Here is a 17,075-nt window from a genome sequence, read left to right as displayed (position 1 = left end):
TTTGGTAAAGATCAATAAATATCTAAAGTGTATCAGAACCCAGATATGGCATGTCACTAATCTTGAATTACTCATGCTTCAAATTTTTAAATAAACTATCTCTATATAGTGATATCTTCACTAGTTTACTTGTACTATGTCATGGCATATATGAAAAAGACCAAGTTATATTTTGGAAGTGAAATGTAATATCTAATGACATAATATTAAAATTAAATACGTTTTAATAAAAAACTATTGAGAGAAATGTATAACTTACTACATTATCACTCGTTTGTATTAATTTTTCGAAGAGTCAATAATGATTAAATATAAATAGTGAATAATATAATAACAATGTATAAAACTCATACATTGACAATGCATAATTTTTTTTCTATTGATTTTATTTTAATTCCTTTTTTTTTTAAAGATCCTCTTATCCATCATGAATGTGGACATTGAAAAAATGTATACATTATCTACCATTCATATTTAATTATTATTGACTTTTCAAAAAACTAATAGAAATGATAAATATAATAATGGTATATAAATGTTTACATCAATAATAGAAAATAATACTAATAATCCTCTTATCTTAATTCCATCAAAGCAATTAAGCAACCCAATAATACTACCACCACTACACTGATTAGCGAGAGTTTAGTTTTCTGTGTTTCTCTGACACTCTTAACGGAACAGCACTATAAGCTTCATTACTCAGAGACACAAACACAATTTAAAATTAATCTAAAGGATTTAAATCCACATTCTAGAGAGAGAAACAACCATTTAACTATGAAACCATTCTTCTCCAACTTTCTCTCTCTTAAACCACCGCTCTCATCAATCTCTAACCTCCACTTTCTCTCTCTATCTTTGCTGGAGCATTTGAACGTTGAAGGTGTGAAAGAGTGCGTGTGCGCGTGCGTTTGTTAGATCGGCGATGGAGGAGGTTTCCGGCAACGGTGGAGCGGAGGAGACGATGGTGACTCTGATTCCGGCGCCGTTGTCGGTTTCGGGATCGTTCAAGGAAGGGAAGAGCTCGTCGCGGAGGCGCGTGATGAGGCCGAGTTTGGATGCGGATGAGTTCATGAACATGCTTCATGGTTCGGATCCGGTGAGGGTGGAGCTGAATCGGTTGGAGAATGAAGTTCGAGGTGAGAAAATGTGGCTCGATCTAGCGAGTTTTTCAGCTGATTTTGCTTCGTTTTGTTGAATTTGATTTGTGATTTGATGTGTGTTTGTTTTGCAGATAAGGATAGAGAGTTATCGGAAGCCCATGCTGAGATGAAAGCCTTGAAGCTCTCTGAAAGACTCAGAGAAAAAGCGGTTGAAGAGGTTCAACTCTAATTTTCGAGTTTACAGTTTTTTCATTTTCAGTATATTTGTATTGAATTAATTAAAAATTCATGTTGTGTTAATGTTTTAGGATTATGTGAAGTGTATTACTAATTTCTGAGTATTTTACTTTTGCACTGGACAATGCTTCTGATAGTTTTTTGGGTATGAGATTTATTTTATTGCATATCAAAGAATATATATATTTTAATTTCAAGAGCCTGAGCCTTGGCCCAACTATTGGTGCTGCCTTGGGACCTAGAAGTCATGAGTTCAAATTATTAATAAAACACTCGCATGTGATGGATAAACTGTTGGATCATAAGCCTGCTTATATTTACCATTAGTCCCTTACCCTCCCCTCAGACCCACCAGATTAGAGTCTTGTGCACTGGGCAAGCATTGTGTCAATGTTTGCATCTACTTGTTGATAATGATTTGATTTTGCATTTAATGCTTTTGGTGTTATTATAACTTTTTTCGGTACATTAATATAATAATTTTTGTAGTCATTATGTCATTTGCTTCATGTCATTTTTATGTTGTAATTATGTTTTGTCTGATTTCAGGGGTGGGGTTTCTTTGGTAGTTTTTTTTATGAGTTTAAAATCTGTGCACTGATAGTGTAAAGTTTTTTATACTGTCAGCATATCATTCACCATTGATTTGTATTACTTTTGTTTGAGAGTCAATGGTAGTTAATAAATCAATGGTGGATGATTGACTGACAGTGTAAAATACATTTACACTGTTAGTGTATACATATTAAATCCTTTTCTTATTATACCCTTATTGTTGTAATGATTTCGATTATTGTTTGTATTGGTTTTACATATTTAGTTGCATAATTAGAAATTGTCCCCTTTGCCATCATATGACTTTGTTCATGCTACTCCTGCTTCTTTTGCATTCTTCTTATTAATGCACACTTTGGTCCACTTGAAATTTAACTTTATTTTTTCTGTTTTTTTGCTTGCACTATAGCTCACTGAAGAATTGTCGAAGGTTGACGAGAAGCTAAAGTTAACAGAATCCCTTCTAGAAAGCAAAGTATTGCTTGGAGCCTCTATAAACTTTGGTAATGAGTCTTTTTCTTGGGTTACATGATATTTTTGCTGAACTGAGAGTCTCTTGCAGAATCTGGAAATAAAGAAGATCAATGATGAAAAGAAAGCATCAATGGCAGCTCAGTTTGCAGCTGAAGCCACTCTTCGAAGGGTCCATGCTGCTCAGAAGGATGATGACATGCCTCCAATAGAAGCCATTCTTGCTCCTCTAGAGGCTGAACTCAAGCTTGCTCGACAAGAGGTACCTTGTTGTTCTACTTCAAATATTAATGCCTTAAGAAAAAAACTGATGAAGAGGATTGAAGCTGGGTTATCTTTGCTGATTTATGTCATTATTTTCTTCCATTTGTTTATTCCAGATTGCTAAACTTCAAGATGATAACAAAGCTTTAGATCGTCTTACCAAATCTAAAGAAGCAGCACTTCTCGAAGCTGAGAGGACTGTTCAGGTTGCCTTGGCTAAGGCTTCCATGGTGGATGATCTCCAAAATAAAAATCAAGAGCTAATTAAACAGATTGAGATTTGCCAGGTATTTGCAACATTGCATGGTGTTTCTCTTTCCGGGTACATTTGTGTATTTGTGACCATTATAATTTAACTCTTACATCTGATTTCATCATCATATCTCCCAGGAAGAAAATAAAATTTTGGACAGAATGCATAGACAGAAGGTGGCAGAGGTAGAAAAGCTTACCCAAACTGTAAGGGAGCTTGAAGAAGCTGTACTTGCAGGTGGTGCAGCTGCAAATGCTGTTAGGGATTATCAGCGGAAAGTTCAAGAAATGAATGTAATTTGTTAAACTCACCATCCAAGTTATTTTACTTGGGTTACTCATACTTCATATTGTGTTTAGTCAAGCACATATTAATTATTGCATGGTTTGTTTGTCATTTTAGGAAGAAAGGAAAACGCTCGACCGGGAGTTAGCTCGTGCCAAGGTAACAGCAAATAGAGTTGCTGTAGTGGTGGCAAATGAATGGAAAGATGCTAATGACAAAGTGATGCCTGTCAAACAATGGCTAGAAGAAAGACGATTCTTGCAGGTAAAATATTGATTTTACTCTTTTGATTCCTCTGCATTTCAGTTAATTTTTTTATTTTCAAATTAACTTTTACTTAGTATACATTTTCTTGCTTTTGTCTTCGTTTTAATACAGTTTCCTTTTTTTAAACCGAACTACATTCTTATAGGGAGAGATGCAGCAACTCCGGGACAAGCTTGCTATAGCTGAGCGTGCTGCAAAGTCTGAAGCTCAGTTAAAAGTAATAGTACAGTTTGAGCCCATTTATTAACTCAGGATAATTGTTCTTCTGTTACTTAAGGCAAACCTTGTAAAATTTTCAGGAAAAATATCACTTGCGGCTTAAAGTTGTTCAGGAGAGTTTGAGAGAAACTCCTAACAGTATTAGTCGTGGCACCCCAGCAGAGGGAAGAAGTATTACAAATGGGCCTTCTCGACGTCAATCCCTAGGTGGAGCTGATAACATCTCAAAACTGACTCCTAATGGGTTTTCATCTAAGAGAACATCATCCTTTCAAATAAGATCTTCTGTGTCCTCGAGCACAATTTTGAAGAATGCTAAAGGCACATCTAAATCATTTGATGGTGGCACAAGGTCGTTGGAAAGGAGTAAAATTCTTCTAAATGGAAAACCACCAAGTTACTCATTCAACCAGTCTTCTGAAGGAACCAAAGATAAGGAAAAAGATAATTGGAAAGCTAATTTGGATGATAAGCCAAATGAAATCCCAATGGTGGGTACAGAGGATAGTGTTCCAGGAGTGTTGTATGATTTACTACAGAAAGAGGTTATAGCCTTGAGAAAAGCTGGTCATGAGAAAGATCAAAGCCTAAAAGATAAAGACGATGCCATTGAGGTTAGTATTTATTTTATTACTTGTTTTTGGATATTAATATTTGATTTCTAATTTATAAATATATACATTAACTCATTGTTGCCAATGGTCGTTATTGGTCAGATGCTAGCAAAGAAGGTAGATACATTGACAAAAGCCATGGAAGTTGAGGCAAAGAAGATGAGAAGAGAAGTAGCTGCCATGGAAAAGGAGGTAGCTTCAATGCGGGTGGAGAAAGAACAAGATAGCCGATCAAAGCGGTTCAGTGGTGTAAAAGGCCCTATAAACAGCGCTCAGCATCAGCTTGTTTCTGGAAGGTGCATGTTTGTCTTTGTTCTTTGTTTTAATTCTATCTTGACATATAATATTTCACATTTTATCCAATGGAGTACTATGGCTTGCTGTTTTCTGCAAATAGCTTCGTATGCTGGAGTTTTGTCTATCTTATGGATTCATTTTGTCCCTTATTTCATTGCTACTTGTACGGAATACTTTATTAGGTGTTTCTGTTCATCTAATACTGGTACTTTATTTTGGTAGATCTTAGGTTACACAGGATGCATGTTTACAATTACAAATAAATACTATGGTTTCTTCTCACCCTTTACAGTTAAAGAAGGAAGATCCAATACTATTTATTATAATTACAAATTAATAATATGGTTTCTGCAAGTGGAATCTAACTTCTGCAGGTCATGTACTCCCTCTCATCTGTTAAAGAGCCAAAGTATTGGCTAATCTAATTATTGATTTTGCTGTATTTTATATATTGTGATATCTAGCTATGAGTTACCAGGACTCAATAGCGGAACCTAGTATTATTGCCTATAATGTTTATTTTATTCTACTTAGTTATGCCTTCTTGACTGAATTTATGATACAACATTATCGCGTGTTCGATCATGTAACCAATCACACCTAGTAAGATTAAGGTTTGATTATTGTTGTTGTAGAAGTATATTACTGCCTTTATTGCTTCCCAATAATTTGGAATCGTACATTGGCGCAGAAATGTGGCACGGGGAGGATTAACACGCAGCACCCAATGACATTAAGTCCATCACTAAGTAGTGAGAACTTTCATGGCAACATTCTTCTGCCCCTTCTGTGTTAATTTTTATTTTCTCTTATATTTGTTTATCGAAATTGATCATAAGATTGTAATTGGCATACCGATGACCATTGTCACTGATATTGGCCATGTATTGAGGATAAGAAAGGAACTTAAAGGAACCGGTTTGCATCTGACCTAGATTGTTGTATTATCTGCTTAGAGGGATCAGCTATGAAGGCAAGCAAAAGAAGACAAATTAACTTGGAGCTAACCTTTCAGCTTTTCTGTGTGTGTGTTTGTATAGGTAGAAGTGTTATCCATTAATTTCTCCCTTTTGCAGTTAATAATTGTAATACCCAGATATTGACATTGTGTTGGTTCAGATTGATTAATGTAATTTTTAATTAGATCAATGTCAAAGCTTATTTGATTGTGTTATTACACACGCTCACAATTTCGAGTTGATTTTCCAGTTCATGTTTTGTCTGAAGCACAAAATAAAGACTTAGATTTATTTGCCCTTTGTTCTAACTTTAAGAGGTTGAACATTGATTATGGACAATAAGTTTGGGGTCAATTGGGTAATAGGTTCTAATCCTCTATTTTCCATTTGTATGATAAGTTACATTTACTTGTTCAAAGTTTGAGTGTAGCATCCTAATTGCAAAATTGTTATACCACCTGCTAAGAACTTTCAATTATCGCCAATTTTAATTATAATTATTCCTTTTTCTTTAAAATTAAGGGCCAACCTAATTCCCAAATAAAGTGGCTTCTCGTGAAAAAAAGGTCACAGCTTGAGTGGGGAAGGACAATTTCTCCTTCTCCCTTCCAAACCAACATTTTACATTTTGCCTTAAGCTATATAGTATATAAAAGCTTCTACCTCACCTAGCATAGGTGTAGTGTCTTTAAAAGTCCAATCTATTAATCTGTTTAAAGAACTATTATATAATTTTGAATTAGATCATCATGTATACATTTAAATAAACTAATATAATTATTTTAACTAGGTTTATTTAACTCTAACAATTAAAATTTATTTTTGTATATATTTTTATATTAAAATTACATATATAATAATATTACTTATATTCAAATAGTATAACGTGAACATTATTATATAATATAACTAAATATGATGAACTGTTTAAGCTTAATAGATCCCTTAGATAATCTAAAACTTGATCTATTAAGCTAAATATGTTTTTCAAAAACTATGAGTTTGATATGTTTCCGAAAAAGTCTAATCTAACATAATCTATTATAGTCAAATAATAGATTCCTAATCAGCGATATGATATGTTCCCATCTTATTCCAAATGACTAAAACTTCTGATTCAACTAATATACTATCTAATTATTTAACTTTATAGTTAAAAAAAATATAAATTTAAGATTTTGTTAGTAAAATTTTCATTTTGAATTAAAAAACATACATATCATTTACATCTTAAAACAGAAATATCATTTCTCACCACCTCATCAAATATCATTTTCTAATTGAAATTTGATTATTTACTTATTTATTATTTATAATATTATTATCTGGAAATAATATCTCTTATTATCATATCAATTAAGTTTTTTTTGAATATAATGTCATATGAAACCACACAATAATTCAACCTTCAATAAATATGAATAATTATTTAATACTTATTTATTAATAATGTTATTATTTGATTTAAAAAAATATCTTATTAGTTAAAATGCAAGAAATTGTTAGGTAATATCACTATATTATTCAACCTCTTATGACTCAAATTACCTACACATTTATTTATTATTTGTCTATTATTTATCAATAATGCTATCATTTGGATTTTGGAAATAACATCTTATCATTTAGATTTTGAAAACAATACTATCATACATAGTTATATATTTATTGATTTATCAATAACATTATCATTTGGATTTTGGAAATAACATCTTATTATTTAGTTTTTGAAAACAATACCAATAACACCGCTCAACATTTATTCCTTATTATTAATATTATTATTTAAATTCTGAGAATAATATCTTCTGACTATCTTATCATTCATATTTTGTAATTGATTCAATGTTATAGCTTAAAAAATTGTGGAGTTTATTTTTTGGTTATAAATTATTTTGAGTTTGAATTTAGAAATGCAATTGTGTTAAACATCTCTTTGGGAGAGTTTTGTTTCCATAACTGTGTTAGAGATTTTTTATCATTTTGGAATTAAATAAACTAAAACTTATAAAAATATTTTTGCTCTGACATTCTAATATTGGAGGGTCCAATACTAAAAATGATTTCATTTCTTGTTTTACACAACCAATACTAAAAATGATTTCATTTCTTGTTTTACACAACCAACACATTATGCAACACTTATGAGATTATTTTGCATTTAAACATCAATAATAATTTATATATAAATGATATCTGATACAATCATAGTTTAAAAATTATTATACTATTACTACATACATAATTTTCTCAACTTTTATTTATTGTTATTATTCAGATAAAATCACGAACACAAAAATGTGAGCATGTATGAATCTAAAAATTGCATACTACTTGTGTTGGAAAAGAAAGAAAGAAAACTAATAAGAGAATGTAGTTGCTGTGATGCTTATTCAAATTTAATATATTTTAAGTTGGCGGATTTTTATATTGATATTATACGTAATCCTACAACAAATCTTAAGCTTAAGATATAATTAAATCAAATAAAACATAAACCAAATCATATATATGAAACAATTTTAACTCATTTATATCTAAAAGAATTATTTTAAATATATATTTTGGAATTGGTGATAAATGATAGGAAAAAGATTAGTGAAACTTGAAATTCAAATATCTCCACATTTATTTAAATAACTTATACTTAACGATAAAAATTTGAAACTAAAATTTTAGTTTCAAATTTATTTCCTTTTAGAACAATAAATTTGAAACTAAAATTTTGTAAAAATTACTGTTTATCCATACTGCAAAAATTATACGCAAAATACATTTATAGGAAGATTTTTCCTTTTCACCATTGATTTTAACTTTTATTTATCCCTATTAATTTTTTTTAATGAAGACAGGATAATTAGTGTATTAAGATAATGTTCAAATATTTTATTAATCAGTATGACTCATAATAAATTATATATATATAATTTTAGCCTTTATAACTTTATTTAAGAAAGTGTTAATTTATAATATTAAATTTATTGAAGAAAAAATAGTGGATTAATACATGCACAATGTCATTAGCTTAGACGATATTAAATTTATTTGTAGTTGTGTAGTTTCTTGCATCAACATAACCATTTCCACTTAGATGATATTTTTATATTTAGAACTAAAAATATAAATTCCTCTTTCTAATACTGGAAAGAATCTTGTCCCTCTTTTCATATCCCACGCATTGTACATTTGGGATGCCTACTTGTTTAATGTTTAAGGAGAGCATTTGAAATCCAAGTTTAAGGGATTAGTATAGGAAAGAACTTGTAATTCCACCTTATAATAAAAATATTAAATAGACATTTAAAGTTTTGAATGGGTTTAATATGCTAAATTATATTTACTATTACTTTTATTTCCAATGATTAAAATAAAAGCGCAAATGTTGTTTTAGATATACTAAAAATTGGGTGAAACTTGTTAAAATATATGATTTGATTTGATTTAATTTAAGTTTGATTTGATTTGATTATATTTTTAACTTAAGATTTGATATGTGATAAACTCATTGCCCTATTTTAACGTAAATATAATTGAGATCTACTTGTTGATATGGAAGATATACTTTAAACCTGCATCGATAAACTATATCTTAAATTTATTATATAATTTTCGGAACTACAACTGTGAGATCCTTACTAAAGTACACATACGTGCACTTCTATAAATTCTTAGTGTGACAACAATACACTTTGAAGTTTCACAAATAAATTACTTCTGTTTCTGAACCGTGTCAAGAACAAGAAACCTCTACTACCATGGCTTTGAATAACAACATATGTTTCCATTTATCATTGGGTATGTGTCATTGTGTTGTCACAACCCAAAATGATTCTTCTTCTTCTTCCACCTCAAATAATAATGATGTTTGCATCTATTTATCGATGGGTGTCTCTCCTTGTGACACAACCGGGTCACACACGCCATGTTCTTCTTCCACCAAGAAAAGGAAACATGGCCCAAAAGATGATACTAATGGAGCAAGAAAGAGAGCACGCAATGACGTAGAGAGAATAAGGTGGGGCTATTCATTAGACTTGATGCTTTATGATGATCCTTGGAAGATCAAGAAAGTGCTCCAAAAGAGTGATCTTGGAAACATGAGTAGACTCTTGCTCTCCAAAGATTTGGCTGAGAATTTGGTGTTGCATGTGTTGAATGCTGATGAAAGAAGAGATGCTGAGACTGGGATAGGAACTGAAATTTCGATTTGGGATTTAGACACCAACTCCATGCACTCTTTACTTTTCAAGAGATGGGGTTCTTCAAAAAGCTATGTTTTCATTGACAAATGGGTCCAAGATTTTGTGAAAAGAAGACATTTGAAGGAAGGAGATGAAGTTGCCTTTCATTGGGATCCATACAATCACCAATTTGCTTTCACCGTTCTTCAAGTCTTCTAGTAAAGCAGCAGCTAGAATTGAGAATTCATCAATGAAAAAATATAATTATCTTTCTGTTATTAGAATTCATTTATAATTGTCTCTTTTTTTATCATTTATCAATGAAAAGCACTCTGGATTATGAACAAAATTGGTCCAAACTTAAGTTTTTTTATAGACAAAGTGGTATGTAGCTGCAACCCCAGGTGCTCACACATTTGAGAAATTGCATTAAGAAATTCGACACTAATAATTCCACCTTATAATGGGTATGGATCTTCAAGAATAAAATGGATTAGTATCGTAAAGAACTTGTAATTCTACCTAATAATCAAATATTTAAGTAAACATTTAAATCTAATGGGTTTAACTAACATGAAATGCTAGTGTAAAATTAGCCTAACCAAAAATAGATCTGAAATATAATAAATTACCATTTATAATTACTTTTATATCTTGTTATTAAAACAAAGAAGCAATTGTAATTTTAGTTATATTAAAAATTGGGTGAAAGTTATTAAAAATATATGGTTTGATTTAAGTTTTATTTAATTTGATTAACTTAACTTTTGATATGTGATTAGAACTTAAATATATTTTAGATATACCTGTCGGTATTTAAGATATACTAAACTTGCATTTATAGCCAAATGCATTTTAGTTTTATCATATAATATTAAAACTAGAACTAAGATCATTAATAAAGCACACAACACACAAAGATGCACTTTTATAAATTAGTGTTACATCAACGCATATTGATATTTCACAAAGAAAGGGCTTCTGTTTCTAAACCTTATGAAAAACAACTTTTTGGTCTATTTAGACAAACCAGATTATCGAGTGTTGAGTATATTCAAGACATTGGAGATACAAATAAAAGTGAAAGAGTTTATAAGTAGAAAAATCCATAAAACTAATGTCTTAAGGTTTTGATTCAAAACGTGGTGTCCCACTTGTGACTTTTTACTCTTCCTATACTCCGGTAACAATGGAACTCTCCTATCGTAGTCTGATCCAACATTAAGTTTGCTGTATTTTATATATTGTGATATCCAGTTATGAGTTAGCAGGAGTCAATGGCTAAACATAGTATTATTGTCTATAATGTTTATTGTATCCTTAATTAGTTATTCTTTCTTGTGATGATATTCTATTCATGTAAGCAACCACACCTCATAAGATTAAGGTTTGGTTGTTATTGTAGAAATATATTATTACCTTTACTGCTTTCCCCAAATAATTTAGATTTGTACATTTGTGCAGAAATGTGGCACTGGTGGGATTAACATGCAGCAGCACCCAATGGCATTAAGTCCATTAGTGAGTAGTGATGAGAACTTCCATGGTAACATTCTTCTGCCCTTTTGTGTTTAATTTTATTTTCTCTCGAATTTTCCCCCTCCAAATTGATCATAAGATTGTAACCAACATACCGATGATCATTGTTACTGATATTGGGAATGAACTGAGGATAAGAAATGGACTTAAATGAATCAGTTTGCATCTGTTAAATCAGCAAGATGATGCCTTGGAGAAAGAAGAAAAAGCCCAAAATTAGTTTTTCTTCATTATTTCCCTTTATGGAAATCTGTTTCTGTTTAAACAGTTTTCTTGTTTTAGGAAAGTTTTCTGTTTTGAGTTGTTTCTGCTTTAATATTGGCAGCTATATATTTGTATAGTGTATTGCTTATTATTCATTCATTCAATGAGAAATACACATAGGAATTATTCAGAAATTCTCTCCTTCTTCTATGGTCCATTTCATTCATTCTATTTCTCAATTACTCTTCAAGAGTAAGTAAAGGTTGTTTTCAAGAGTAAGTAAAAGTTTTCATTCATGGATGCCATCTAGTTTAAGAGCATCTGACCTAGACCGTTGTATTATCTGCTTAGAGAGATCAACTAAGATGGCAAATAAAGGAAGATAAATTAAGCTAACCTTTTAGCTCTTCTCAGCGTGTGTTTGCTTGTATAGGTAGTGTTATCCCTCAATTTCTCCTTTTTGCATTTAATGCTTGTAATACCTATTAAATAAGAATAGTTATTGAGAAAGAATGAGAATAACCGAATTCGGTTATTTTGGTTGTATATTGAAAATTCTGCAAAACTTTATTGAATTGGAATTGATTATATAATGATGCAATGTGTCAATTTATACAAAGGGAATCTGTCTTAATTAATCAAAGATAATACTAATCTATCTTAAATGAAGATTATATGAAGATATGATATAGATTATGGAAGATATGAAATATTGCTTGTATCACAAACAATGTCTATTTTGTCCCTTGTTGATGCATCAACCTTGTTTCTTGATCGAGCCAAGCTGACCGTGTCTTGGTTGATTTCTCGTCGAGTTGATCTGTGTGGCTAGGCCAATGTTGCTTGCTGACCGTGTCAAGTTGGCCTATCTGACCGTGTGTGCTTTGTCTGTTGATCGTGCCACGTTGGCTTGCGTGACCATGTCTGGCTCGTTTTCTGACCGTCCCAGATTTGTGTGTATGATCGAGTGTAGCACACCATTTTGGCCAAGGCTGATTGAGCAATTTGTAGTATTTGTCTCGGTCAGATTATTGTTGTTTGACCGAGGATTTGATGTCTTGGCTAATACCCCCCCTCCCCCGCAAGCTGGGACACATAAGTTGTGTAGGCCTAGCTTGAGATGAACTATTGCATAGTCCTTGGGTCCTAGAGGTTTGGTCAGTACATCTGCAAGTTGCAGATTGGATGGAACAAGGAGTAGTTTTAAAGAGCCATTGATACATGCCTCTCGTACAGTGTGACAATCAACCTCGATATGTTTGGTTCTTTCATGAAAGACAGGGTTGGATGCAATGTGAAGTGCATATTGGTTATCACAATACATCGTGGTTAGTGTAGAGGGTGAGAGGTGTAAGCCTTCTAGTAAGTAGGAAAGATATTTGATTTCACAAGTGGTGATAGCCATGGCTCTCTATTCTGCCTCACAAGAACTTCTGGAGATTGTCCTTTGTTTCTTGGATTTCCATGAGATAAGTGATTTACCCAAGTAAATGCAATAACTAGTGACAGATCTTCTTGTATCAGGGCATGAAGTTCAATCACTGTCACTATATGCTTGTAGATGTATGGCAGATGTTGTAGGAAAAAATAAACCAAAAGCAGGTGTACCTTTGAGATATCGTAGGACCTTTAATGCAGTGTTATGATGAGTGATAGTTGGATTTGCCATGAATTGTGCAAGTTGATGGACCACAAAGGCTATGTCTGGTCTGGTGTTGGTCAAGTAAATAAGCATGCCAATAAGTCGTCTATATGCAAGATTATTAGAAAGTGGAGAACTAGAATCTTGGTATAAATGTGTTCCATTAGTCATGGGAGTGGATGATGGTTTGCAGCCAAGTAATCATGCACCTGAGATGATTTCTAAGGCATACTTTCGTTGGTTGATGGAGATTCCTGCTCTGTTCCTTGCAATTTCTAATCCAAGAAAATACTTGAGATTTCCAAGGTCTTTGATATTGAATGTTTGATGCAGTAAGGTTTTAAGTTTGTTAAGATCTTCTATGTTGTTGCCAGTGACAATTATGTCATATACATAAACCAAAACAATGGAGATTGAATCTTTTGAGATATGTTTGATGAAGAAAAATAATCATGGTTGGATATTGCATAGCCATTCTTGATTAGGAATGTGGAAAGCTTGGCAAACCATTGACAGCTAGCTTGCTTTAGCCCATAAAGTGATTTTTGGAGTTTGCATACTTGATATGGTGAAGCATGTTCAAGACCAGGAGGTAACTTCATGTATACTTCTTCATTTAAATCTCCATGAAGAAATGCATTGTTAACATCTAGTTGTTTTAAGTGCCAATTGAATATGGATACTAGTGCTAAGATCAATCTTATTGTGCTAATTTTGACTACTGGGGAGAAAGTGTCCATATAGTCTACACCCTCAGTTTGTGTATAACCATTTGCCACTAATCTTGCTTTATATCTTTCAATACTGCTATCAGCTTTATATTTGATTTTGAAGACCCATTTGCAGCCTATTACTTTCTTGGTGCTAGGTAAATCTGTGAGGAACCAAGTATTATTTTGTTTGAGGGCTGCAAGTTCCTTATTAATGGCTTCTCTCCAATTAGGATCAGTGACTACTTGAGAGTATATTTGAGGTTCTGTGTGAGTAGCACTTGAAAGGATAGTGGATTTGTGTTTGGAAGATAGTTTGTCATAGCAGATGTAGTTAGATAGAGGGTAGGGTTGAGTGGTGGTGGTGGTTAGATTGGTTTGATTTAGAAGTGTACAATGATAGTCTTTTAAGTATGGTGGTGGTTTGGAAATTCTATTACTCTTTCGCAGGGTGAACTAGTGTTGTTGTGAGGATTGATATCAGTTGGATTTGGAGTGGAGTTTGTGGATTGTGATGTATCGGGTAAGGGTGTGTTTGGTATATGTCGGATTGGATGATTGTGGTTAAAGAAGATGTCATCATAGGAACTAGGACTTTGGGTTTGTGGTGGAGGATTGAGGTTTGTGTTGGGGATTGGTGAGGTATGGTGTTGATATGGAAATGTGAGTTCACTGAAAATCACATTTCTACTTACTTCCAATGCTCTAGTACTGAGGTGTAGGACAACATAACCTTTGGTGCCATTTTTGTATCCTAAAAATATACATTTACTTGCTCTAGGGTCTAGCTTAGATCTTTCATGTGCCATTGTGCTAGTATAACAAAGAGAGCCAAATACTTTGAGATGTTGTAGATCTGGTTTGCCTTGATATAGTGTTTCATGAGGTGAATTTTTGTTTAAGGTAGGTGTAGGAAGAAGGTTAATAATATGCACATAATGCTTTAAAGCATAACACCAATAAATTTTGGGAATATGACTTTGGATAAGTAATGCTCTTGTTACATTCAATAAGTGATGATGTTTCTTTTCCACCACACCATTCTGTTCTGCCTTTCCCTGAATAGAATGACACCATGGAAAATTTCATGCCATTATCACTTCTTACCACCTTTACCTTTGTGGAAAATTGTGTTTCTGCCATTGCAATGAAACTCTGCAATAGATAGGATGCCTCACTTTTTTGCTTTTAAAATATATACCCAAGTATATCTAGAGTAGTCATCAATGATGGTTATGAAATACTTATATCCATGTATGGATATGGTGGAGATTGGTCCCCAAATGTCAACATGGATCATATCAAGGGGCTTCAAGGAATGTGTTTGACTTAGAGGAAAACTTAGTCTTCTTTGTTTTGCTAAGTGACAAGTATCACATACTTTGCCTTTATTAAAAGATATGAAAGGAAACTTTGTCTTAATGATCTCCATACAAGATGGAGAAGAATGAACTAATCTGAAATGCTATAAGTCTGAGTTGCATACATTTACAAAATTGACAATAGAAAAAGAAATCCCACATTGATATCTAATAGCCTTCAACACATATAATCCATTTGTGATTTCAGCTGTACCAATCTTCCTCAAAGAGCTGTTCTCCTGGATTGTACAGCAAGATACATTAAATAATAATGTGCAGGAGGAGTCTAATGTCAATCTTAGAATGGAAAGCAGATTGTATGCAAAAGAAGGCAGATATAGAACATTATGAATGGTTATGTGTTTGTCTAAATGTATGGTTCCTGAGATGGTTGCAATGACTTTATGACCATTAGGAAGAGTGACCTTAATAGGTTTAATTTTGTAGTAGCAGGAATATATGGATAGGCCTGAAGCTATGTGGTCAATGGCACCACTGTATAGAATCCAAGATATATTTTGATATTTAGGCATACCTTCATCAGTGTTGTCATTTAGATCAGGAGACATTGCATTTGCTGATAGCATAGTGGCATCATTTTGATTGTTTTCAGTCTCTGGTTGCTGAAGCATGTTGACCAATCTCCTATATTGTTCTTCACTTAGACCAAATGTTGAACTATCCATTTCTGGCTTATTCCTTCTTTGATCTGAATCAGAAGTTGCTACAAAATTTACTCGTTGGTTTCTAGTAAATTGGAAGTTTGCTGAGAATCCATGAATCCTATAACAAACATCTACTGTATGTCCTGATTTCTTGCAATGTGTACAATATTTCTCTGAATTTGCATTCTTGATCTAAGGTTTGTTTGAAGATCTACCTCTCCTGCCATAGTTATTTGAAGATCCTCTTCCTCCATTCTGATTTCTTTGTTTATTTTGTGGATTTATTCTTATTTTATAGATATATTCTTATTTTGTATATATGTTCATATTTTGTAGATCTATTTTTATTTTATCGATATGTTCTTACTATTTTTTTATTGGTTTTTTATTTTATAGATTCGTTCTTACTCCATGAGTGAATTGTCTCCCTTGAAACATTATACGTAGGTTAGTTTTTCCTCTATATGCATATGTTATTTTGTTTATAGATTTTTCTTTTTAAACAAATTACTATTTTCTCAAACATGATATATGAATTGCCTTATGGAACAACTAAATATAATAAAAATGGTGAATTGTTTTTCTTTGTTGTGTTATGTTACTTACAATATAATGTTTCATGAATTATAGTTTATGTACTCAATATGTCAAGTGAAAAGGTACCCGCTCTAGAGCTTTATTCTTGACTTGGACTTTGAGGTGTTATTTTGTCTAGGAAAGAAGTATGTGTACTATTTTACCCTTAAACATTTCTTCAACAATTGTCTGAGAAATAGTTATTGAAGATATTTTGAACAAATTCATTATGATATTATGGTTCATAGTATAATGAGCAAGCCTTCTTCTTTGTGAATAAGATATCTCATTTTTTCATGTAAAGAAACTTGACTCATTAACTCTTATTTTATATACACACATTAAGTCAAAATTCCTATTAACTTCAATGAAAAGAAATCGTGCATTGGAATCATTCTTAAGTATCATAGTACCAACAAAAAAAGTACCAACAAGAAAATATTTGATTTCTAATTGGAATCATAAAGATGACCTATTAATATTTATGATTGTTGTTCTTTATATGTTTCAACTTGAATCCATTTTTATTTCATTTGTCTGCGTAAACAATATATTGAAAGACATTAAAATGTAATAAAGAAAGAAATCTTCAAATATATTGATTTTCATTTGATTGGATTATTTGTTTAATTTCAATTTATAAAATTGGAATCTTATGATTGTTGATGCC

At 32.0% G+C, this 17,075-nt stretch overlaps 2 protein-coding genes across 2 annotated transcripts; both read left to right on the top strand.

Moving 5' to 3' along the window:
- Positions 693-5,729, top strand: LOC109331496 (microtubule-associated protein 70-2-like). Its single transcript, XM_019566033.1, has 11 exons — positions 693-1,142; positions 1,238-1,323; positions 2,308-2,373; positions 2,461-2,631; positions 2,750-2,920; positions 3,024-3,179; positions 3,289-3,435; positions 3,584-3,655; positions 3,738-4,271; positions 4,374-4,567; positions 5,260-5,729. The coding sequence occupies exons 1-11, from the start codon at positions 929-931 to the stop codon at positions 5,297-5,299; spliced, it is 1,851 nt and encodes a 616-aa protein (XP_019421578.1). The 5' UTR covers positions 693-928; the 3' UTR covers positions 5,300-5,729.
- Positions 9,283-9,976, top strand: LOC109330881 (B3 domain-containing protein At2g33720-like). Its single transcript, XM_019565151.1, has one exon. It carries the CDS (start codon positions 9,283-9,285, stop codon positions 9,925-9,927), a length of 645 nt encoding a protein of 214 aa, XP_019420696.1. The 3' UTR covers positions 9,928-9,976.

This window comes from Lupinus angustifolius, chromosome LG17 (assembly GCF_001865875.1).
Source record: "Lupinus angustifolius cultivar Tanjil chromosome LG17, LupAngTanjil_v1.0, whole genome shotgun sequence".
Lineage (NCBI taxonomy): Eukaryota > Viridiplantae > Streptophyta > Magnoliopsida > Fabales > Fabaceae > Lupinus > Lupinus angustifolius.
The sequence above is the reverse complement of the archived record's forward strand: the minus strand, read 5'-3'. Positions and strand labels throughout refer to the sequence as shown.

Excerpts from the sequence above, each read along its gene's own strand:
- LOC109331496 (XM_019566033.1), top strand. The coding sequence starts at position 929 with ATGGAGGAGGTTTCCGGCAACGGTGGAGCGGAGGAGACGATGGTGACT. Across the intron at positions 2,921-3,023 it reads AACAGATTGAGATTTGCCAG|GAAGAAAATAAAATTTTGGA; the intron begins GTATTTGCAACA and ends CATATCTCCCAG. Across the intron at positions 3,436-3,583 it reads AAGAAAGACGATTCTTGCAG|GGAGAGATGCAGCAACTCCG; the intron begins GTAAAATATTGA and ends ACATTCTTATAG.
- LOC109330881 (XM_019565151.1), top strand. The coding sequence starts at position 9,283 with ATGGCTTTGAATAACAACATATGTTTCCATTTATCATTGGGTATGTGT.